Source organism: Bubalus bubalis, chromosome 14 (assembly GCF_019923935.1).
Source record: "Bubalus bubalis isolate 160015118507 breed Murrah chromosome 14, NDDB_SH_1, whole genome shotgun sequence".
Lineage (NCBI taxonomy): Eukaryota > Metazoa > Chordata > Mammalia > Artiodactyla > Bovidae > Bubalus > Bubalus bubalis.
The window spans coordinates 22,486,534-22,511,593 of record NC_059170.1 but is presented as its reverse complement, the minus strand read 5'-3'; the positions used below and the strand labels follow the sequence as shown (position 1 = coordinate 22,511,593).

At 49.5% G+C, this 25,060-nt stretch overlaps 1 protein-coding gene across 10 annotated transcripts in view; it reads left to right on the top strand.

The window, feature by feature from the left end:
- Positions 1 to 9,535: 9,535 nt before the first annotated feature.
- HM13 (histocompatibility minor 13) overlaps positions 9,536 to 25,060 on the top strand; it is a 38,844-nt gene continuing 23,319 nt past the window's right edge. For 4 of the 10 annotated variants that reach the window (XM_044927761.2, XM_025263699.3, XR_006544472.2 and 1 more), the window contains exons 1-3: positions 9,540 to 9,847; positions 17,928 to 18,026; positions 22,970 to 23,052. In XM_044927761.2, the coding sequence (XP_044783696.1) occupies positions 9,665 to 9,847; positions 17,928 to 18,026; positions 22,970 to 23,052 (365 nt within the window). In that variant the 5' untranslated portion in view covers positions 9,540 to 9,664. Of the gene's footprint in view, positions 9,848 to 17,927; positions 18,027 to 22,969; positions 23,053 to 25,060 lie in introns of all 10 variants that reach the window. The other 6 variants (XM_006060673.4, XR_327727.4, XM_044927763.2 and 3 more) reach the window with 5 other exon arrangements.

Sequence of the window (25,060 nt, the reverse complement as noted above, 5' to 3'; positions counted from 1 at the left end):
ACTCAGGTGGGCAAGAAATATTCATTTCCCTGTTTTCTCAAAAACCAAATTAAATTCTACTCCTATTCCCTAATCCTCTGGATTGAAAGGAAATTCAATCTTCATCCTTACCAGAGGCTACTTCTTGCCAGGGGACAAGGAGGGAAGCAAGGGGGCTTTCCCTGGCACTGGACCACTTCTAAGTACAGTACCCAAGAGCCTGAGGTCCAGCAGCCCCTACTTCCAAGCCAAGAAGGGACTGGGAGTCTTGATGGTGGCTGGGATCACTAGGGCTGGGTCCAGCCTCTCAGCAGTTGTCCATTAATCCCCACAGTCTGACCACCTCTTGTGGCCCTGCCAAGAATGGGGAGGATCCCCTGATCCCAGACTCCACTGACATTCCTTCACTTCACAACCTCCAAGAGCCCCTTGCTCTGCCCCATCCTGGACCTCCAAAGAAATGAGCCCCCTCTCTACACCAAAGGTTTACAAAGTCTTTAAGACTCCAGGGACCAAACAAGCAACCAAAAAAAAGTGTGAGACTTGGTGATCAGAGAGCACATGTCCCACCTAAAGAGGGCAACACAGTTCAGGTCACCAAACTGCCAAAAGGCAGCTTTGCCTGGTGGTTAGGAGCCCACATTCTAGAGCTGTGTTGCCTAGGTTCAAATTCTGATGCTGCTGTTTAGCATCTGTGGGTTTTTAGGCAAGTCACTTAACCACTCTGTGCCTGTTTTCCTAACCATGAGAAAGAATACTACTCATACCTCCTGTACAGCAACTTCAAATGAGAAAGCACTTTGAACAGTGACGTTAGTAGGTACTCAGTAACTATTAGTGCCCATCGCATGAAAATGCAGGGCTGAGCCTGCCAGATCTTCTAAATAGTCAAGAAAAGCCAAATACCCAAATTTTTATTTCGAAATTGCTCTGTTTTTTTACTTTGGCAACTGAGTGAACACAGTTGTTAGACCTTGGTGAAGGTCGTACAGAACACATCTGGGACCAGGGTAGGGCCCAGGAAATGCAGTTCGCAGTATAGGCTCTATGATGTTTAAACATGTGGAAAATGAAGCCAGAAAGGAAAGAGTCTTGGAGGCAACTTCTGCTGTGAATCCTATGACCCAGCCTCCCTTGAGAGTGCTAGTCACTCAGTCGTGTCCGACTCTGTGCAACCCCATGGACTGCAGGTCACCAAGCTCTTCTGTTCATGGGATTCTTCAGGCAACCCACTTCAGGCTGGAGTGGGTTGCCATTCCCTTCTCCAGGGGATCGTCCTGACCCAGGGATCAAACCCGGGTCTCCTACATTGCAGGCAGATTCTTTACCATTTGAGCCACCAGGGAAGTCTCCAAGGGTTTACAGAAAGGGGATACAGAAAGGGGAGGAGAAAATAGAGGGAGCAAAAAAAAAAACAACAATATATCAGATTATCCTGGTAGATGCTGCTGCTGCTGCTAAGTTGCTTCAGTCGTGTCCGACTCTGTGCGACCCCATAGACGGCAGCCCACCAGGCTCCCCCGTCCCTGGGATTCTCCAGGCAAGAACACTGGAGTGGGTTGCCATTTCCTTCTCCAATGCATGAAAGTGAAAAGTGAAAGTGAAGTCGCTCAGTCATGTCCGACTCCTAGCGGCCCCATGGACTGTGGCCCACCAGGCTCCTCCATCCATGGGATTTTCCAGGCAAGAGTGCTAGAGTGGGGTGCCATTGCCTTCTCCAATCCTGGTAGATAGCACATTGCAAATGAAAGGGCGATGTGCTATGAGGATTTTTTTTTTAATAGCTGAGAAAGAATAGGAAAGTGGTCAGGGAAGGTGATGTAAGCTGAAATCCATGAGAAGGAACTAGCTTAACAAACAATCAGGGAGAGAGAAGACCTGGCAAGGGGAGACGCTTATGCAAATAGCCTGAGGCAGAAAAGAGCTTAATGCAAAAGAGGAGAGGAGTCATGGATGAGTTGGACATGCGGGCAGGGGCAGTACAAGCAGGGCCTCAGAGCCCATAGTGAGGAGCATAAGGTCATTTCAAGGGCATATGGGAGACACTGAAGGGTCTCAAGCAAGGAGGTGTGATGTACAGGTGACTTCAGGAGACAAATAAGGAAGTTGTTAAAATAGCCTGGAAGAGGTGATGTGTCCTGGATTGGCCAGCTGCCTTGGACATGGACAGCCCAGATTTCTGCATCTGAATCCGCCTCAAAATCAAAGTCTGGATTTAAGCCTCAGAGCAGACCTTCTGTTTTTACATCAGCCAGGCAGTGGCCTTTCCCATAGCCAGGCCGGCTTTGGACATCCCCATTTCACCCGGGGCCCAATCTGTAAACTGGCCTCGGCTGCCCTCTGCTGGCAGAGTGGACTAGCGCAAGGGGAGCAGCTGCCTCCTGAAGCAGCACAATTAAGATAAAGAGAGGATATCTGGCTGGCACCCAATCTTCCCCCTTTGAGTTAATAGAATCTCTATCATCCAGTAGCTTTCCCTCAGTCCCCGCCAGGGAGTCCTGTTGATCCTATTTTCTAAATAAAATCCTAAATCAGGAATATCTTTATATCTAATCATGTCCACTTCTCTCCAACTCCATCAGCCACACCCTAGCCAAATCCACCACCATCTCTTCTTTGGTCTGTTTGTTCACTTTCATTCTTGTCCTGGCCAATCCATTTCCTACTCAGCAGGAAGAGTGCTCATGTATATTCCGACTCCAAAATCCTTTCTCCTTAGTGTATATTTCCCCATACCATTCAAGTAAAGTGAAGTGAAAGTCATGTCTGACTCTTTGTAACCCCATGGACTATACAGTCCATGGAATTCTCCGGGCCAGAATACTAAAGTGGGTGGACGTTCACTTCTCCAGGGAATCTTCCCAACCCAGGGATCAAATCCAGGTCTCCCGCATTGCAGGCAGATTCTTTACCAGCTGAGCCACCAGGGAAGCCCCCCACGCCATTCAATGTTGAACCAATAGGAAAATCCCTGATGTACACACAGCCCCATCCACCCAGGGCATACTGCAGGTATGGGAAACTGTATGAAGATTCAGGAGAAAAGAGATGCTCACATCAAAGCCTTACAAATGCATGTGCATGCCCACAGCTGGCATGTATCCCCTCTCTACACACGGTGTCCCAGCCTCACCATCTCACTGGCTCCTCTCCTTTATCCATCCTCCCTTTCATTTCTGTCTGTCTTGTTCTCTTCTTCCCACAAATACCTGATCATTTCTAATGCAAAGCATATTTGCCGTCTCTGTTTCTTTGGCACCTGCCAGAGAGGGTTCCTGGGGTCTCACATTCTCTCAAGCAGATTGTCAAGGTTCTCTTCCCATGCGTGTATGCATGCTAAGTCGCTTCAGTCATGTCTGTCTCTTTGCCACCCCATGGACAGCAGCCTGCCAGGCTCCTCTGTCCATGGGATTCTCCAGGCAAGAATACTGGAGCGGAGTGCCATGCCCTCCTCCAGGGGATCTTCCTGACCCAGGGATCGAACCCATGTCTGTATGTCTCCTGCATTGGCAGGTGGGTTCTTTACCACTGGCACCACCTGGGAAGCCTTTTCTTCCCATGCTATATATATATATATACAGTTCCCTCCCCAGGAAAAATACCAGTGCCAAGACAATAACATTTTTACCTGAGTACAGTGTGGTGCTAACATTCTATGACTAACATTCCATCATTCCAACATCCTATGGTATGGCCTGAGATTATGTAAATCCTCACTGACCCCAGACTCAGACCATGTAATATAAGCTTCATTCTCCCCCCCCAAAAAAAGAGGACTTGTTTTCAGTACAGCTGGACACCCTGACCACACTGAGTCGAGAGAGCCTCCAGGTTCCTGAGGCAAACACAGCATATTAACTCAAGCCATTGTCACACACAGGTTTGCTAGGGAAGAAAATAAAGACACTATGCAGAGAAAAGCCAAGAAAAGATCCTGACAATACAGATATCCCGGTATTAAGTGGGTAACTGAAGCCCAGCTCTGTCCCTGCCTGTCCCGGCCAGGGGTTGGTTTTTCACCTCTTCCTAGGAGTTTTAGAACCCGTACATTCCTACCTTTGCCTAAAGTGCAGCCGGCTGGTCTTCTAGCCCTCACCAACCACATCACCCTGCCTCGCTGCTGTCAGAACAGCACTGTCTTTCCCTTGGCAAACCCAGCATCTGTCCCCAAACCAACAAGGAAAAAAGGGAGTTCAAAGTGATGACTTTTTCTTAAAGTCTTCAAAGATACTTTATTTCCTTTTTGAATGAATGTCGGGAGTAGAGGGATGAGTTCATCATACTCTTTCCTTCATAGTAGACTACCTTCACCATTTTCCACAAGGTCCCTACTTTACTTTTGTATGTTTTTTTTGCTTGTTTTCATTACAACACCCACTCTTATTCCCATCCCTCTGTATGCAGCCATTCTAATGTGGTCAATATGTGTTCTTTAATATGTAAATATCCTTGTTAGGTTTGCAATGTTGCTAGGTAACATGTACTTTTAAAATTTATTTCATTGAAGTATAATTGATTTACAATGTTGTGTTAATTTTCATGGGGGCTTCCCCGGTGACCCAGCGGTAAATAATCCACCTGCAGTGCAGGAGGCATGGGTCCCATCCCTGGGTCAGAAAGATCCCCTGGAGGAAGGCATGGCAACCCACTCCAGTATTCTTGCCTGGAGAATCCCTATGGACAGAGGAGCCTGGTGAGTTAGAGTCCATGGGGTCACAAAGAGTTGGACACAACTGAAGCGACCTTAGCATGCGTGCACATTAATTTATATTGTACAGCAAAGTGATTAAGTTATGCATTCTTTTTCATATTCTTTTCCATTAGGGTTTGTCAATGTGATATGTACTTTTAATTTACATAAACCGCATCACACATTTTTCTTAATGCTCAGCTCTATGTTTTAAAGATCTACACATGCTGAGGAGGGCAGGGATATTGTAAGGGATGTAGTTGGAACCCCATTCAGATGCTCTTTACCAGACATAGTGACCTGACCCCTACTTGTTGTGAGTTTTGGCTAAGAAACACTCAGCTGCCACCTTCTCTGGAGAATTGCCCATGGTCAAACAGAAGCCAACTAGACAGGGAGACTTCCCTTCCCCCCTTCACCCCTACACTGTGGCCAGTGACTGACAGACACAGGGTACAGGAAGCCTCAAATTTGTGCAGTTAGTGCGCCCCAGAGGTCCCCTTGGAACCATGCTGGAGCAAGTCCCCAGCTGAGACCCCATTCTCACTTGGCCTTTTCTCTCCTTCCTTCCTTCCTTCCCTTCCTCCTAAGGACACTCCCCACCAAAGGCACTAAAACAAGAATTCTCATCTTAGGCCCTCTGACCTATCAGGGTGACCATACATTATCATCCAAACTAGTATACACTTGAGAATGCAAGGGGTTCTATTTATATTAATAGTCGGCCAGGGACTTCCCTGATGGTCCAGTGGCTAAGACACTGGGGCCCCCATGCAGGAGGTCTGGGTTCGATCCCTGGTTGCGGAACTAGATCCCACATGCCGCAACTAAGAGTCAGTGTGCTCACTAAAGAGTCCATATGCCACAATTAAGATCTGGCACAGCCGAATAAGTAAATATTTTCTTTAAATGATAATAATCAGGGAGGTTCAAGAAGGAGGGGACAAATGTACACCTATGGCTGATTCATGTTGAGGTTTGACAGAAAACAACAAAATTCTGTAAAGCAATTATCCTTCAATTAAAAATAAATTAATAATAATAACAATCAGGGAATTCCCTGTGGTCCGGTGGCTAAGACTCCGTGCTTCCAATGCATGGGCCTAGGTTTGATCCCTGGTGAGGGAACTAGATTCCACACGCTGCAACTAAGAGTTAGCATGCCACAACGAAGATCAAAGATCCTGTGTGCCATAACTAAGATCCAGTGTGGGCAATAAATAAATATGAATATTTTAAAAGAATAATAATAAGCCATGGCAAAAGGCAGAAACCATGCCTGTCCTGCCCAAACCAGGACACGTGCTAACCAAGCAGGTACTTGGCTCCTTGCTTCTTGTTGCCGTCTAGTATCCCATGGTATACACCCAACACATTTTGTCTATTTGTTCCCCAGGGAAACACACCTGGGTTCACTCTGACTTCCTGCTACCGCCAGGGCAAAAAAGAAAAACAAACAAACAAAAAAACCCTGCAGGAAAATTCTCAGACAAGTTCCCTAATAGAGCTGGGTGAGAACTTCTCTAGGATAATAGAACTGAAAACACAGCCACATGAGCAGTTTGGGCCTCCAAGAAGATCTTCGCAAATGAGGATTCTGGCCTTACTGTAAGGAGGCATGGGGCACAGAGAGTGCTCCTCCCTGTTTCTTTTATCTTAGTAAAACTCCGGTGGCACTTACTGCTGGCTCTGTGCTGCTAGAAGTAACAGGAGTTCCCTGAGGTTCTCTGAGGAAATCACATGTGACTCAAGCTTTGAGGGATGCGCAGGGGTTAAGCAGGGTTGTGGGGAAAGATAAAGTAGGTTAGGTGGAGGGAACAATATACTCATTCATTCGCGTACAAATATTTATTGAGCACATATATTTAAAGGCCCTGTGACCTCAGCAGATAATATAACAGCAAACATTTACACAGAGTTACACTCTTTTCCTGCTTGTTCTCTCCGGGATCAAGAGGACGGGATCCCCTGGGCTCCTGAGGTAGGAATATACCTCCTACAAATGCAAGAGGTCTCCTACACCAGCATTTGTCACACAAAATGTGCATTTGGATCACCTGGAGATCTAGTAGGTCTGGTGGAGCCTGAGGATCTGCATTTCTTATAGCTTCCAGCCAATGCTGCTAGTCCAGGAATCACACCCTGATCAGCAAGGTCCGACTGAACCACAATACCATTATCACACCCAAACAATCTACATTCCAATTTTCCCAAGCGTCTGAAAATTATCTTTACAGCCTTCTTGAAAATGCTGTGATCCAAGATCCGATCAAGGATGATACATTACATTTGCTTTTTACCTCTCTTCAGTCTCTGTTCATCTACACCATGATTTTTTTTTCTTTCAGAGCATTGGCATTTTTGAAGAGTTCTGGCTAGCTGTCCTGAATACGCCACAGTCTGACATCTTCAGATTTTTCCTGATGTTTCCTCATCAGTAGATACAGATTAAACATGTTTGGCAAGAAGACTACTCAGGTGATGTGTCCCCCACATTGCATCACATCTAAGTCCTTTTGTCCCATCCCATCCAGTAATGGCTAAGTTTGATCACTTGGATAAGGGAGTGTCCACCAGATCACTCCACTATAAAGGCAAGTTTTTCCTTTTATAAATAACAAGTCATCTGTTATTGTGTGACTATCCTGAGCCTTAAAAACCTTTCTCCCACAGCTTACCATCCAATAATGATCCTTGCTTAGTATTTTCAGAATTATTTAAGCATATAATAGGTGTGCAAGTGTGTGTGTGTGTGTGTGAGAGAGAGAGAGAGAGAGAGAGAGAGAGAGCATGTATGAGAAAAAAACTGGAAAACCTGAAATCCATTCACAGTGACCAAACACAGTAATAAGTAAAAGGGGAGGGAGTAGGATCTACATTTTTCTTTGGAGCAAGTGTTTGGTAATTTACCTATTCCAGGCTAACTAGACAGGCTCTGTTCTTGACCTTGGCTCAGATCTCCTCTGGGAAAGTAACACCATACAGAAGGTTCCAGCAGATAAAGCCTCAGGGCACCACCCCGCCTCCTCAAGATTGTCTTATCCCTGTCTCCAGAGACTATCAAGACAGGCTAGCTCCAAGCCAGAAATCCAACCCTTCAGAAGCCTTGACAGGAGCTTTCTGAACTTGAATCGACCCCTCAGTTCCCTGGGTCATATTCACAGTCTCCCATGAGGGTAAAGGTAGATGGCCAGATCTGCCCTGGGCCAAACTAAATCAAGTGCTCAGCCTAGCACGAAGCGAGAGTGTCTCTGATTTCCAATTGTACACTCTCAGATGAAGAGCCTGGAGCCATGAGGCCCAGCTGCTGGGCAAATCCTGTGGCCTGAATTATTGATGGATGAATTCATCAGGCACACTGCCTTCACCCATCCACTCAGGTCATGTCCAGCTTCTGAGAAACAGAGCCTGAAACTGTACACCATCTGCCCAGAACTAAGTCACTCTGGGAAAAACTCCTTAGCCTTCTTTGTAGCTGAAATATTAGAAAAAGCAGAGACTTTGGAGCCCTACAGACCAGACTTCACGTCTCTCCTTTTCCTCTGCTGAACTGTGTGACCTGGCTGGCTAGTTTACCTCTGTGAGCCTGCTTCTTCATCTGCAAAATGGGACTAATCGTATCTCAGCAGTGTTACTGAGATCAAACAAAACACTCTTAAAGTTACTAGTACCGTGCCTGGCACTAATTAGGCAAACAACTCTATTATTCAGTTTTTTTAGTGTGACTCCTTGCCTTTGTCTCCTCTCACTATGAACCCTATACTCCAACCCCACCTCACCACCTGTCCAGCTTTGACCCAGGCTGTTTGATTTTTACACTATCTGTATCACTAATCAACTTACTGCTCTAAATCTACTATTTTTGCCAGCTCTGTGATAATGGAGCTGGACCCTGTCAATATTTCTCCCTTGGCAGCTGACATATGTTAAGTCTTTTCAGTAGAGTGTACTAGAGGAATACTGGAAGAGAATAGATCTTCCCTTCCTGGCTCGAGGTTGGCTCACTTCCTGGGTTCCTGGAGAGCATGCTCTTTTCCCACTGCTTGGTCCAGAGTTTCTCTGGTGCTTGGTGCCTGCAGGGTGCAGCTTTCTTCAGTTTATCTGCCACCTACTTTCTCCAGCTCTTAACTAGGGCATCAGAAGCAGCGCCAGGAACCTCAAACAGTCCAGGCATGGACCCAAGCCCGAGTCAGTCCTCCCCACACCCTCTCCTCACCTCTGAACACACATGACACTGGGACCCCCACAGGCCTGGCCACCAGCAAAGCAAGCCTCCTGACCTTTGTCCCCTGGAACCGGCTGGACCCACTCTGGCCCAAGCCATATACAAAAATTCACTAGATTCCTAAAGAGAGAGGTCTCTTTAAATTATTAATCGCTCTTAACATGCTATATAACATATAACTACACAGTTATATCGATTTTTATTCATTTAATTTATTGTCCTCCCAACACCCCCTCCCACCACACTAAAAATGCAAGCTTCATGAGAGCAGGGGCTGACTTTTGCCTATTTTGTTCCCTTCTGTGTCTCCAGAGCCTAGGACAGTGCCTGTAATGTAATGGGATACTCAGTATTTAAGGAATGAGGGGATGATTAAATATTGGATGAATGCATGCATGTGTAAACAAATCGTTAGTTATTAGGAATTTCGGGGAGTGGGGCATCCCGGGATTAAGGAGATTGACTGGGAATGAGGAATGGGGTCCTCGGGTCACCCTCGGAGTGGATGCCCCCTGCAGTGGTCCAGCGCTCCTTTCCCTACCACCAGCGTGTTGCTTAGCAACCGGCCTCCTGGCCCTCCGCCTCCGCTAGAGGGCGCGCGGGCGTGGAGATATGAACGCGCACGCGTGCGCGGCGCGGGCCGGCGAGGGAGGCACGTCACTTCCTGTTTCTTTAGGGGAACGTGGCTTTCCCCAGAGCGCCGGATCTTTCTCTCTGCGTCTCCGCTGCAGCGGCTGGAGCTGGAGTCGGACCCCGAGCGCAGCTTCGCCATGGACTCGGCCGTCAGCGACCCGCATAACGGCAGCGCCGAGGCAGGCGGCCCAACCAACGGCACGACGCGGCCACCTTCCACGCCAGAGGGCATCGCGCTGGCCTACGGCAGCCTCCTGCTCATGGCGCTACTGCCCATCTTCTTCGGCGCCCTGCGTTCGGTGCGCTGCGCCCGCGGCAAGGTAGGGTCCGCGGCAAAACCGGGCGCTGTCCACCTCCCACCCTGACACGGCTGACACGGACCCTCCCCCTACCCCCGCCCTAGACGGGACAGACACCTCTTCTGTCCGGACACTGACCCTTCCCAATATCGCCCACCACGGCTTCCCCACGCCAGGTTCACATCCCGGGGCTGACCTTAGGTGCCTTAGGATGTGGGCACCCATCCGCGAACCAGGTTCCCGAACTGACCCCTTCCTCAAATAGGGACTGCGCCCTCCCTCTGTGCGTCGTGCTGGAAGCACCGTTGGCAGACCCTCACACTATGATTGAGCACTGTTTCGAGCCTCCTGGTCCCGGCCAGACCAGCTTCACCCTCGGCTCGCGCTGCCCATTCCACCTGGGACACTCACCGCATCCCAGGCTCTGGGTCAGCATCCCTCTGTACCTGCTGGGGCGCTGGTCCTAACACCTCCTGAATGGTACAGTCTCTTGTCATTCCTCACCCTACCCCCCTCCCCGGGTAAGTTCTGGAACCCAGGCTCATCCCTAGGTTCTCACACCTGTCCGGCTGGAATCTGTGACCCATAGAGTCTTGCCCCACCTCAAAAAAAAAAAAAAAAGTAACACAGAAATATTAACTCCTAGAACCCCTAGCTCAGGCCCCAGTTTTTCTGTATCACTTTGTGGAACCAGTTTCAGTCAGCCAGCTCCTCAAAACTTGGCACTTTGGTGCCTCTTTTTTTTAACCAGTCATAGACCCCAAACTTGCTGGTTTCCTCTTCCCTGCCTAACACCCAAGCTTGGACCTATCCTAGCCTGAGTCCAGATGCTATTCCTAACCCTGTTCCCACCCCAGACCCTGACCCTACCTCAAAGTAGCTCCTCTCTTCATGCCCCTTAAGATAGTCAGTCCTTCCACCAAATTGGAGTAACTCAGCTGAGTTAGTGAGCTGCCATTGGCCTCTCTTGTAAGACTGGGCCAGACTCCATCCCTGGTCTTCAACATCTGTCCCGTTGTATACCTAAGAGGATCCCAGGGCCTTCCACCTCCAGACTTCCTCCTTCCCACCCTCCTTCTCTATAGGACGCTCTCTCTAGCCTTTTGCGCCAATTGCTTCTCACTTCCTGTCAGTCGTCCTCCAACTCCTGATCTGCGGCTCCCTGCTGTTCCTCCCCACCCAAACCTGAAGTTGAACCTTAGCGGAAGCTCTCTTACCCAAGGAGGGCAGACCCACAAAACAGCTGCCGCTTTTGAAACTGCTCAAACCCAGGTTCTCGAAACATTACCCAACTTGAGCAGTGACTGGGGCCTGCCACCTTTCTTTCCCAAGATCGGAGAACTTGCTGCTGGTTCCCTCTAGGTCAGATGCAGAGGGGATTGGTCAGGCAGGGCTTAGATGGCCCCATTTGCCTTATTGTTCTGCCTGTTCTAAGCAGAGTTCAGGTGGCTTTCAGCCTCCCTTTCGTGCCATACACGCAAACACTTGGTGCAGGGAGAAATTCTGAAATAGATCAGGACAAAGGAGGTGAAGGGCAGCATGGAATGAGCTAGGCACTTGATGTGAGGGGCTCCCCAAACTTGAGTAATTCTCCACAGCACCTTCTACACATGGGTTACTAATCTCTTTAGAAAACATCTTCCAAACAACAGAATTTCCTGAACCTCCACTGTTGTCCAGGACAGAGGAATGCTGCAAAGATGAGTGGGTCAGAGCCCTATCACCAAGGAGTTTGGGTGTGTGGATGAGCAGGGAATAACTAGATCTGAGATTGTAATACAAGTAGTGCTGCCGGGTTTAGGGAGAAGATTGAGCACACCTGGGGCTGGGCAGGGCAGCTTTGTGCTGGAGGTGGACTCGAGCCTTCACGTAGAGGTTGAATTTCAGCCAGAAGACATTCGAAGCAAAGGAAACTAGCGAAGTAGCTGCACACAACAGTTTAGGAGTTGGTGGAAGGTCTGGAGTGGCTGGAGCAGAGGGTAAGAATAGAAGAGAGCTTTAGATCTACTGTAGCATCTAAATACCTCTCCCCAGCATCTCCTGAGAGACAGGGGGACTGGAAGACTGTATGGAATTACAAACAGCTTGACCATTAGTAGCCTCCAATCACCAGGGTATCCTAAAGCTTACAAGCCTTCGCTCTCTGATTCTCCCAGCTACTGACTGAGGCAGGCAGAGCCAGTTTTATTATTACAATTGTATAGAGGAACTGGAAGGCAAAGAAAGGATTTCTCTGCCAGTTAGGGGCAGAACCAGGTATTCCTAGTCCTGGGCTCTCGCCTGGATGCAGTTGCCTGCATCACACAAGTGGCATTTTGGCCTGGGGAGAGGAGAGGCTAAATGACTCCCATTTTCTACCCTGAGTCATGTTTCCATGATCATTTGGCAAGGGGAGAAAAGTTAGCTTGGGGGCCCAGGAATTTTGATTTCACACTAGTGTTGGACCCCCACAGCCAGCTGAGAGAGAGCATGTGAGGACAGAATTCTCCCTGGAGCCAAGTTGTCCATGACAGAGTGAGTTGTGAAATCGTGGGAGGAGAAGGTGAAGCGTCCTGGAGTGTGTTGGGAGGAAGTAGCCATGGGCGGAGCCATCCAAGAGCAGTGCCTATCCCTGTCTGAGACCTGTGTTCCCAAAAGGGGGCAGGTCCCAGGAACAGGTACTCGTCAGATTGATTCAAAGGCCTTTGGCTGGTAACTCAGAGGAGCCCCACAGCCAGCTGGACTGGGCTCCTGCTCTATGCCAGGCCCTGGCTGGCTACCAGGAGTGCCAGACAAAGAGGCCAAGCCTTGCCCTCACAGAGCTCAGTCCCCAACGAGAAATAGCCATGTGACCAGCCGACTGCTCTAGGAGGCCGCCATGATCTTTGCCAGGGTGGGCAAGAGCTCAGCGGGCAGGACATGAGAGGGAGATGTAGGACCACAGGTGTGTTCTGGGAGGCGGTGAGCAGTTTGATGCGAGTCCAGTGCAGGTGCTGGGGTGAAGTAACAAGAAGATGCTCTAGGAACCTGCAGCCTTTCTGAGGTAGGGAATCCGGAAGGTAATACAACAGCCAGTCTTCATAGCCACTACATGTTTTGTGTTTGTAAAAGTTCAAGCAACACAGAAGCATGAAGGAAATCCCTGCCCCATACCACTTCCTTGGAAGTAACCCAGTGAGCTGTTTGGTGTGCATCCTTCCCCACCTTTTTCTGTGCGTATACAGACATGTACGTGCCCGTGTATGCGTACATATGTAAATTTATTTTTATAAAAACGAGATTTTGCAGTACATTCTGCTCTGAAACCTGATTCTTCTTTTTTTTTTTTTTCCAAAGCAGTATGTCTTGGTCATTCCTGTGTGCCAGTACATGTAGACCTATCTTATTGTTTTACGGCGGGGAGGATAGGTTACGCACACCCATGGTATAGAATTCCAGAAGGACTGAGCAAAATCTCCCTCCCACCCCAGCTGCCCAGTTTCCCTCCCCAGGGGTATCCCCTACTGCCTCTTTCTTGGATATCCATCAAGAGGTGTCTGTGCCTTTGCAAGTAAATAAGCACTTGCTTCCCCCACCTTTGCTATATAACTGTTGGATTTTGTTGTTTCTGTGGTTTAGTCGCTCAGTGGTGTCCGAATCTTTGAGACACAATGGACTGTAGCCCACCAGACTTCTCCATGGGATTTTCCAGGCAAGAATATTGGAGTGGGTTGCCATTTCCTTTTCCAGGGAATCTTCCCAACCCGGGGATTGAACCCATGGCTCCTGACGTGTCTCCTGCATTCCAAGCAGATTTGTTACTGGGGAAGCCCACATTTTGTTGTAGACACACTCTTTTTTGCACCTTGCTGTCTCCACCACTTATATGCTTCAAATCTAACACACCAGTACCCATGGAGAAATTCTGTTCTTTAATAGCTGCATGGTGTCCCCCTGTACCCCACAGCCCTGATTCTCAAAGTGTAATCCCTGTACCAGGAGAAGGCAATGGCACCCCACTCCAGTACTCTTGCCTGGAAAATCCCATGGATGGAGGAGCCTGGAAGGCTGCAGTCCGTGGGGTCGCTGAGGGTCGGACACGACTGAGCAACTTTACTTTCACTTTTCACTTTCATGCATTGGAGAAGGAAATGGCAACCCACTCCAGTGTTCTTCCCTGGAGAATCCCAGGGACGGGGGAGCCTGGTGGGCTGCCATCTATGGGGTCACACAGAGTTGGACACGACTGAAGTGACTTAGCAGCAATCCCTGTACCAGCAACATCAGCATCACCTGGAAACTTGTTAGAAACACGTATCTGTTCACAAGCCCTACTGCCAATTCTGACATGTGCTCAAGTGTGAGGACCCCTTATTTGGAGTCCTCTGCTGGTCAGTTAGTTTGTGTCAATCTTCTGCTATCATAAGCCATGCTGAAATTAATCTCATTATACATTTGTTACTTCACGCTTCTCTGTGTATTTGTAGGATAGATTCCTTGAAATCGATTTGCTGGGTCAGAGTCTCTGTGCGTGTTTAATTTAGATGGATTTCATCAAATTAGTGCAGAGGTTGTACCAGTTGATACTCCCACCCGCAGTGACCTTGATTCTCATTTAATGGCTGCTTGGTAGTCCATTCTCCAGAGGTTTCTGAGCTGTTGTGTGATGCGATCAGGTACTTCAGAAAGAGCTCCTAATAGAGGAGGGGGCAGGCAGGAACGGGGCTGGTGAGGTGGTGCTCACAGAGCCTGCAGTGGAGGGTGAAGGACTGGGATGGGGGTAGTTTGGGAGATGCTTGGGTGAGTGAGTGCACGTGCAGTGAGGAGAGGAGACCTGGGGTGCCAGAATGGTCCATGAATCCCAGATCCTTTGTAGGGCATGGCCTGGAAGCAGAACTCCCAGAGCTCCAGCAGAGCCAACGACTTCAATGAAGTTGGCGTCCTTCTTCCTTTGCTGCTTTTGCTTCCGCCCTGATAACTAAGCATCCACAGTGTCACTGGAAGCTAAATTTATTTCTGCTCTTTCTGTCAGCTCCCAGCCACTCATACCCACCCCAGGAGCCATTGCATTTGCATACGAACATCTAGTTTAAAAATCTAAATTGAATCAGTGGATAATCTGGTCAACTTCTAGTATTTTTGTAACTACACAGATTCTGTTGCTGTCAGGATTCTGTTCCTCAGAAAGGTCACAGGCCCCCTGAGCATTTTGACATAACTTTGCAGCAGAAATTTCCAGATAGGAAAGGAAGAGGACTTCTAGGGGGTGATAGCCAAGAGTTTGGGCTCTGGAACCAGACTGCCTCAGCATGCCTCCTGGCTCTGCCACTTGGCCAGCTGTATGACCTTAGAGCGAGTTACATCACCTCTCTGAGCCTCAGTTTCCTTATCTGTAAAATGGAGGTATTAAAAGTCCCTGCTGCCTGGGGTTATTGTGAGGGTGAAATCATGTAAAGTACCTAGAATGCTTGGCACCTAGAAAGCCCTCAGTAAATGCTGTCCGTGTTACCGTCCTGGTCAGTCAGATTTTAAGTCTTCCATGCTGACTTAACATTGCACGTGGGGTGTTTTCTAACAGTCACCCACAGAAGACCGGATTTAACTGTGTGGTGGAGCATCTGTCCAACCTGGCTTGCCATCAAATAATACTGAGCCTCTTCCCACCCAGGATCCTGGGCTGAATTGAAGTGAATGTGTGGAAATGAGCAGTCACTCTGGTTTGCAGGTGATGCCAGAGTCTGCGGGTCCTTTCACACCACGTGCCCTGCATCTGCAAGTCCCTCTGCCTGTAAATGCTTCCCTTCCTTGTACACAAAGCAGACTCCTCAACTCAGTCAGCATTTATCTGGCTCCTGCTGCATACCAGACCCTGTGCTTGGCCTTTACAGCTTTGCTTAAGTAATACCTGCTCTAACCACCTCTGACACTCCCTGCTTCCTTGCAGAAGTAGTATCCTGTCCACTTTCACATGACTCCCTTGTACATAATAATGATAGTTTGTACAACTTGTGGGAAGCTCAAAGCACAACACTTAAGCACTTCCAATGCAAAAATCATTGAATCCTGGCAACCCGTTTTACAGCTGAGGAAATTGAGGCTCTGAGAAAGAAAATAACTTGCCCAAGGTCCCACCACTGGGAAGAAGCAGAGCTGGCAATGGGGCTGGGCCCGCTGACATCAGAGCCCTCCCTCCACCACAGGGTGCTCGTGCCACGTATCGCGGCAGTTCTACCACGGGTCACACTATGGGGGATATTCTGTTTACATGTCAAAGTCTTGGCCTGCCTGCCTGTGAACACTTTAAAGTCGGGAGCTCATTTAGTTTTGTGCCCACCCTGCTGCTACACAGGAAATACAGTGACTCTGTGGAGGTCCACTGAGAGGGCCATGAATTTGCCCACACCCTACCACACAGTGCTGCCAAATGCAGAAATCAAGGGCTGGGAGGAAGGAAGGAAGATGGGCCTACCTCTCCATGTCATTATTGCTCATCTGCTCCTAGTGGAGCTGCCAGAGAGTGACTCACACAGCTACCTGGTCCTTCCAGGGGGGAGGATCTCCCTCAGCCCTGCCTGGGCTGCAGGGCTGTAATGTAGCCATGCCTATGTTGGGATTTGGCTTAGGGCCTCCCACCTGCCCCTCCCTGATAATCACAGCTCCTTGGACAGCCACAGTACTTGACAGTTTGCCAGGCTCTTCGACATCTCATTTGATTTAAGCCTCTTGGCCCTTTTAAGTGAAGTCGCTCAGTCGTGTCCAACTCTTTGTGACCCCATGGACTGTAGCCCACCAGGCTCCTCCATCCATGGAATTTTCTAGGCAAGAGTACTGGAGTGGGTTGCCATTTCCTTCTCCAGGGGATCTCCCCAACCCAGAGATCGAACCCGGGTCTCCCACATTGCAGGCAGGCACTTTACCGTCTGAGCCACCAGGGAAAGCTATAGACAGTGTCGTTCTGTTTGACACGAGTGAACTGAGGCTCAGAGAGCACACGATCTGCCTGAGTCATCCAGCAAGCCATTGTTAGGGCGGTCACTCTAGGGGCATCGTCGTGCAGTGACGGTCGCTGCGTCCTTGTGGACTGTGGGCACAGAAGTGGGTGGGGAGCCTCATGGTCCTGAAAGCTTTTGACCTTTAGATTTATATTTAAAATGTTTTTAAATATAAATTTAAACGAATTATTGGAGAAGAAAATGGCAACCCACTCCAGTATTCTTGCCTGGAAAATCCCATGTCAGAGGAGCCTGGTGGGCTACAGTTCATGGGGCTGCAAAGAGTCAAACACGCCTTAACGACTAAACAACCAGAATTACACCAATATAGATTTTCATTAGGAAATCTTTTTGTCATGAATTCCATGGAGCTGATTTAACTTTCTGTGTTGTACTGTTAATTCCATTTCCTTTTTTTTTTTTTTTTCCATTTTAATAGTACTGAAGTGATTTTGCTTGCATTCAGTTGTTTCATGTAAGTATTTATCCTCCATCAGCTCTATACCCAGATCCCATTCCTGCTAACTATTGTATCTGCCATTGTGAGTTTAACTGTGGCTTGTACTCTGACCAGATTCATTTTCCCAGTCACTTGAGTCTGAGTTTTGTCAAGATTTGCTTCTCCTTGCAGTTGTTGTCTTCCCTATGCTCAGTTTTAACCATTGTTAGTTTTGTTTTGTGGTTGGTCTGTTTCCACTTAGAATATTCACTACCTACCGGATAAAAGACTGGCTGTCTTGACACCTCAGCTAGTCTGTAAGGAAACGGGAAGTAGCCCTCATGAGGCCGAGGGCTGCTCTCCTGTCGCCAGTGTCCAGTGTTTTCTCTTGCAGTTGTTAGGTGCCCAGTGCCTCTGCTGCACATGCACTGGGTCCTCCCAGGACTGTCCCTGTTGGGGTCCCGGTCTCGTCAATAGCAAGTTGGTGGGATCAGAGCATCCTGCCCCCGGGTGGATAGACTGTAGCCCTGGCAGAGGGAACAGCACTAGCAAAGCCTGGAGTCAGGAAAACATGGGCACCCTTGAGGCATCTCAGTGACCAGGCATAAAGCAGGGAGATGAATGAGCTGTCGTGGCACCAAGTTCCCACCAGTGTCCAACCCGTGCAGGCCAGAACCAGTCCCCTCTCTCAGCATGGCCTTTTTTCATCTAGAACGCCTCGGACATGCCTGAGACCATCACCAGTCGGGACGCCGCCCGGTTCCCCATCATCGCCAGCTGCACGCTCTTGGGACTCTACCTCTTTTTCAAAGTAAGTCCTTTGTCACCTGTTGTGTCATTTGGCTTAAATATTTTATTTTGTTCTGTTTTTCCCATCACAGGAGACATGCATGTTCATTTATAGAAAATAAAGAGCAGGAAAAGTAATAACAACTCGCCCCTCGCCCCCCTTCCCTGCTGTGATGTCGGGGGGCTCCTTCCCACCAGACTTTACTTCCCTTCTCCGTGGAGCTTTCTGTTCTGTTTTGGTTTCTGTTTTTGTACTCTCCGTGTTGGGGTGGGGTATAGCTGTGTCTCGGACATACCTCTACCATACTAATTGCTTTTCTTTTTTTTTTTAATTTATCGAGGTTTATTTTCCCAATAAAAGTTATACAGGCTCAGTGTTGAAAACCTGGAAAACACAGAAAAGTAAAAAGGGGAAAACAGCAGCCATCCAAAACCCCCCTGCCAGAGACAGTCACAGAGCCCCTTTGGAGGTGTGTCCTTCCCCTGCTGCTCCCGTGCATGGTTCCTCCGTAGCTGTGACCACGTTGCGTGTTCAGTCCTGTAGCCGCTTCCCTCACTTCACATTGATAGCATCATAAGCATTTTCTCATGTACTGCAGACTCGCAAACTTTTTATCTTAGTCTAACATGTAGTGTTTTCTGATGACAAAAGTAATTTATGCAGAAAACAGAGAAGAAAAACACGCAGGTCATCACCATTAGCACCTTGGCATATCTCCTCTCAGACTTTTCATAAGCATGTTTTTAACGTAATTATAGTCATTTTATAACTTTTTTTTTTTAATAACACAGTACAAGCACTTTTTTCCTGGTCATTGAAAACTTTTCAAGGAGTTTTTTTTTTCTTTGCCACCCTTCATGGCCTGTGCATGGTCTCAGTTCCCTGACCAGGGATTGAACCTGTGCTCCCTGCAGTGGACGTGCAAAGTCCTAACCACTGGACCACGAGGAAAGTCCTTCCTTAAGGATCACTTTTCATTTACATTTTAAAAATACACGTATGTAGTTAAAAAAAATTTTTTTTTTTTCAATCTAAGAGGAGATGCAAATAAACCATAATACTCTCCCCAGCATAGTTTCTTGTGAGTTATTCCGTTATGCATAAATCCACATTTATGTAAAAATTTTCAAACAGATATATATATATTAAACATACCGTTCTTTCCAGGGAGATATTTTTGTATGAGCACCATCAGCTCTGCCTCATTCCCTGTAACAGCTGCCTGTGGTTCTGTTTCACGGATGCACCCTGAGGGGGCATCCAGCGGTGGGAAGTCCCAGCACTGTAGCCGTGAGCATCGTCATGGGCGCCTCTCAGCACAGTCACGTGTTGTCAGGTGTATCTGCAGGAGGGCTACCCGCTCAAACAGCATCTCCACGTGGTAATCGGAACAGATTGTGCCACATCCTTCTGATTTTACCAGTTTACGTGCCCTCCCAGCAGTTACGGGTGTGCTGGCTTCCCCGTACTCCCACCTACACCAGCAGCATCAAAATCCTTGACTTTTACCAGTCTGTGGATGAGTCAAAAACAACGCCTGTTTGCAGTTCCATCGCTCCCTCGTTATTGGATCAGAACCACCCCTTTTAATGATTTCAGAATATCCCTCCCAAGCAGATACACCATGGCTGACTGACAGCATCCACCTCACTTCACACAGAAAACGTAGTTCTGGTTTTTACTCTTGTCAGTGAGAAGGCATCAGGTCACATTAGGTATTCACTGTTTTTCCTTTTCCTTTTTTCCTGGACCTCGGGAGAAGAGGTGGATTTCTCACATGCTTTGGTTTGCAGCACAGCGCCATCAGCCACGCCGGGCTGCCCTGCTTGTTTTCTTCACCCCTGACGCCCATCTCCATCTTCCACCTTCATTTGCCTTCACCAGACGCACCTGCCCTCAGGCGTTTGTGTCGTTGGATGTGAGTCTTTTTCAAAGGCATATGGTCTGAGTGTATCTGTGTGTCTTTGGTGAGAGTCTCGTCTCCATACGTGGCACTGTGTCCCTTTCCCTTTCCCCTGTACTCTTGCGATCTCTCCGTGGCTCCATGTACATGAGCGCGGTGCATCCAACTTGGCTTTTGGCAGATATTTCTCAAGTCTCTACTGTACTAAGTGCTAGGAATACACACCCAGGCCTTTGCCTCAGGACCATCTAATATCTAGATTCCCTAGAAAGGAATTTCTGGCAGCAGAGGGTGTGAACATTTTTATTTAAGGCTCCGGACACCTGTTGCTCAGCTTGTCCTCCTCTCCAGTCAGGTAAGCCCCAGCCTGCCTTGTGCCAGAGGACACAGTGTCCATCCCCACCAAGTCACAAGAGTGTCATGTTGTGATTTCTGAAAGGCAGCTGCCTGGATAACACAGGCACCAGTTTCTTCCCAAACTCCAGACTGACCACTGGGTATAGTTTGCATAACAGTGGCTCTCACTTTCTCACTAGGCCCCTTTCCTCCTCCTGGTTAGGGCACTGGAGTTTGTTGCATTTCTCAAGATCATAAAATTTACCTTATCTCACCTCATTTAAACCTGATTGCTTTGAGGCAGCTTATGAAAATTAAATCCAGTAGCATAAGGAAAATAAAGGAAGAAATTGGGGTAAAGGAGAAAAAAGAATAAAATAGTAGAAAGCAAGGAAGATTTGGGTGAGGACCCTACCCAAAGGGTAGGGTTGCTCTAGACTCTGTAGACTTGTGCTCCTGGCAGAAGTGCCCCTGACACGGGTATAGCCCTGACTTCTAAAAGTTCAGAATTGGCACACAATTCGTAGGCCACACAGTCAAGCTTCTGACCAGAAGCTCAAAGACATGGCCAGAGGGAAATTTCTTCCCCCGGCCTGTGTTGAAAGAGCACTGTGTAGGGGGGGAAGCACATCCTTGCGAGTTAACTCGGTCCACACGCCTGTGCGGGTCGGAGCATTCGTCCTGTGGCCGCTGATATTCAGTCAGTCTACAAGTCTCTGTTGAGAACTCACACGCAGGTGCTGTGCTGGGTGCTGGCACTGCAGTGGGGAAAACAGCTGGCCCACCCCTGCCCTCTAGGAGCTTGTTAAGTGGTGGAGACAGACACCAGTCTCGCAATCAGTAGATAAACATGCAGTGAGAGTCCTAGGCAGCGCTGTGGAGTCGAGGCCTGTAGCACCAGGACAGCATGGAAGGACCTGCTCCTGCCCAAGCCCCCACCTCAGACAGCAACCCCTTACCTGCCTTGCTGCTCAGTGGAGAACCCTAGACACGCCCTCCCCCCACAGCCCGCAGCCCTGGGCACGTCCTGCTTCTCTAGCTCAGAGAGCTGGAATCTGACCCCCTTCTCGCCATGTCCTCCATCCTCCCACACGCAGTGCCCTCCTCGCTGGGCTGTCACCTTGGACTTCTGCCCTGTGGGGTGTGCCTTCCCCACAACTGCAGAGGGATCCTCTCAGGCCATCGGACCAGGTCACAGCCTTGCCCTCAGCCCTGCAACACCAGCGTGTTTTACCCAGACGAAGCTAAAGCCTTTTTCACAGCTCTGCAGCTTCCGTCTCCCTCCTGCCGTCCCAGCCTCGTCTCCTGACGCTCTGCTTCCTCCCTCCGCTCCAGGCCTGCAGACCCTCACTGTTCCCTGCACACCGCCTCCAGTGCTCTTCCCCCAGACTTCCTCACAGCCGCTCCCGTTCTGCCTTCAGGTCTTCTCCTAGGTGAAGTGTCGGAGGCTTTCCTGGGCCACCTGAATGACAGTCCCACCCCACTCTGCTTACACTGTGTGCTTTTCTTAGCACCCATCTCCACCTGACAGTGCATTGCACGTTCATCTCTTGAGATTCTCCCCCTCTGGCACCTGAACTCCATGAGAGCTGGGGCTTTTCTACCTATTCCAGTGCCGAGCACAGCGTACGGCACGTAGCAGACAGTAAACATGAGCTGAAATAATGAAGGTCATGTCGAGGAAAGCTTCTCAGAAGCCCAAGTGAGGAGAAGAGAGCTTCCCAGACAGAGGGGCATGTGCGCGGGCCGCCCACGGGTGGGAACGTAGCACACCAAGGCCAGTGTGGTGCGAGCTGCAGCCAAAGAGGCCTGCGGTGGTCACCACGAGGGCACGAGAAGCCAAGGAGAGGATGTGGACTTGAGCAGGGACACTCAAGCAGGCAACCTGCTGAGAGGTGTTAAGCAGGGGAGCAAGGTGATCAGACAGGCATTTAAACAGATCCAAGAACAGCCTTGTTTGACAGTCATCAGTGGCCCCATGTCCCACTCCACAGCACATTATTTCCCCCCCAGTAAGAGGGCCTTACGATAACAAAAGACAATATGATACTGTGACCGTGGAGCCATACAGCACAGCCTTTCCAAAGTCCAGAGTTAACAACACGTGACCACTGGCTCTGGAGCCCTGTGAGGGAGAACGTTCCTCAGGTTCACCCAAAATAAGACCCTGAAGCAGCTGTCAGGGCCTGCGTCAGAGCTTCAGGCATCATTGTGGGAGAGGTGGCCCAGGAGAGGATGGAGAGGGGACGGGGTGCAGGTGACTCATAACCGGGTGGCCACCCACAGGCTCCCTCAGCCGTTGAGCAGAGAGGAGGAAGCTTGGAAGAGTTTGTTCTGGGGTTCAGACAGCTCTCTTGGGACTTTGAACATCAGGCTCCCCTCCCCTGTGTCTGCCCCCCACACACACTCCATTGCCTGTCTCCAAGTGGAGCCACCAAGGGCAAACCTACAGACTCCTTTAGTCAGTTCAGTTCAGTCACTCAGTTGTGTCCGACTCTTGGCGACCACTTGGGGAGGCATATCTGAGGTCTTGAGGGCCCTTCCCTTTTTCCTGTTGCCATAGAAACTGGAAGCCCCCCTTCCCAGTACCATTTGAGATTCTTCCTGACACTGTTCCCCATCTCCAGAGCGAGGAGACCATCTCCAGAAGAAAAGCAGGGAGTCTGGTTTCCTCATAGCCTCCAACAACCCTGACGTCCTGTTTCTCTTTGTATCTCTGCCTCAGATATTCTCCCAGGAGTACATCAACCTCTTGCTGTCCATGTATTTCTTCGTGCTGGGAATCCTGGCCCTGTCCCACACCATCAGGTCAGAAGGCATCTCTGCGACCTTTGAAGCAGCTTTCTCAAGAGCCAGTACAGGGTCTCGGATGAGAACATGACCTTTGGCGTCATTCAGAGCCAGGTTTGAATCCTGGCTGTAAAAACCCAAGGGAACTTTTCCCCTGTGTTATACCGTGGGTGACCCTGCACAAGAGCCGGAGCCTCTCCGGCCACAGCTTCTTTCCAGGGAAGGGTGAGACGGCCCGGTGGGCGTTGGCGCCACAGCTGTTAGGGAAATGGTCTGAACGGTAGTGTCGTGGTACTTGTCACAGTGCTGAGATGAGTGGCCGCGGCCACCTGCTGGGTGTGGTGCTGCTGCGCACGCGCTAAGCTGCTGCTCACTTGTGGCGTCAGCTCGTAAGAGAGCAAGGCAGTATTGAGAGAAGTTAGGAGCACAGGCTCTGGAATTTGACTACCTGACTTGGAATCCAGACTCTGCCACTTAATAGCCCTGTGACTTCGGGCAGGTTACTTAATCTCTCTGTCCTCAATTTCCTTACCTGAATGTGAAGGAAAATGATGATACCTTTCTCATTGGTCATGTAGAGCTTTTAGGACAGTATCTGACGCTCGGTGTGTTCAGTAGCTGTTAGCCATTGTTGTTATCATTGTAATCTGTTGCTTTTAATCTTATGACACATTCAGAAATTGAAGCTCAGAGAGGTTAAGAAATTTGCTAGGATGATACAGCTGATAAGCAGCAGAACAAAGATTCAAATCTAAGTTTCTGTGGCCGCAGAGCCCATCCTCTTTTCACTGCCACCCTGTTCAGAGCGTCACGTGCTGTGTCAGTTCAGTGGGGTTGAAGGAACTAAACCAGGAGTCCTCAGGTGGGGCTGCTTACCCAATGGGAGTGGTGTCCCCAGCCCATCCCCTGGCTGTGACTGCACAAGCCCCAGCCTGCTTCCATCTGGCCCCTTGAAGAGGTACAGCCTCAGGCTGACAACCACGGACGTGGTCAGCAGACCAGGAAAAGTTCTGGGAAGGCAGGAACGCAACTTGAACTCGGCTCCGAAGGGCAGGAAACCTGGAAGAGGGCGTAGGAGGGAGAGGCCGGGCCGGGAGCCAGGTCTGTGCACATTGTAGGTGCAGTCCGAGAGGAAGAGCGGGATCCTCAGGGAAGCCCTGGGAGTGGGCGGAGTTGGCCTGGTTCCTTGAGGCAGGATCTGGGAGTCAAGAATGTGGGCCCAAGAGACAGTCAGACCTGGAACCAAGGCTCAAGTTACTCAAGCTCTCTGAGCATCAGTTTCTTCGCCTGTAAAATGGAGATACGGGGAGTACCTCCTTGGAGGGCGTGGGAAGGTTCAAGTGAGCATGTCTGTGACATGCCCAGAGCAAGGGGGTATGTCCGGATTCCACTGAGAGTGAGAGCAACTGGCTCGAGTTCACACAGACATGTGGGACTGAGGTCAGTGTTGTCTTCAACTTCACCCACCTTCACCCTCAAGGCCATGTTCTAGGGCCACACCCCAGCCCCCCAGTCCTTCTGGAGATCCAGACTGACGAGCCCAGCAAGATAGTGGCAGACCTAGTCACCCTTCCCCAGTGAACAGACCTCTTCTCTCCTGGTGGACCAAGTGAGGGAGGTCATTTCCCATGCTGGTTGTTCCAGTAACTCAGTTGTGTCCAGCTCTGCGACCCCTGAAATGTAGCCCACCGGGTTCCTCTGTCCATGGGGATTCTCCAGGACAGAATGCTGGAGTGGGTTGCTGTGCCCTCCTCCAGGGCATCTTCCTGACCTGGGTTTGATCCCACGTTGCAGGTGGATTCTTTACTGTCTGAGCACCAGGGAAGCCCAAGAATACTGGAGTGGGTACCCTATCCCTTCTCCAGTAGATCTTCCCAACCCAGGAATCGAACCAGGGTCTGCTGCATTGCAGGCGGATTCTTTACCAGCTGACCTACCAGGGAATCCCATGCTGGTTAGGAGCCCCCAGTTCTAGCACATCCCACCCTCCTCAGCATCTGCAAGAGTCCTTACCACAGCCCAACCA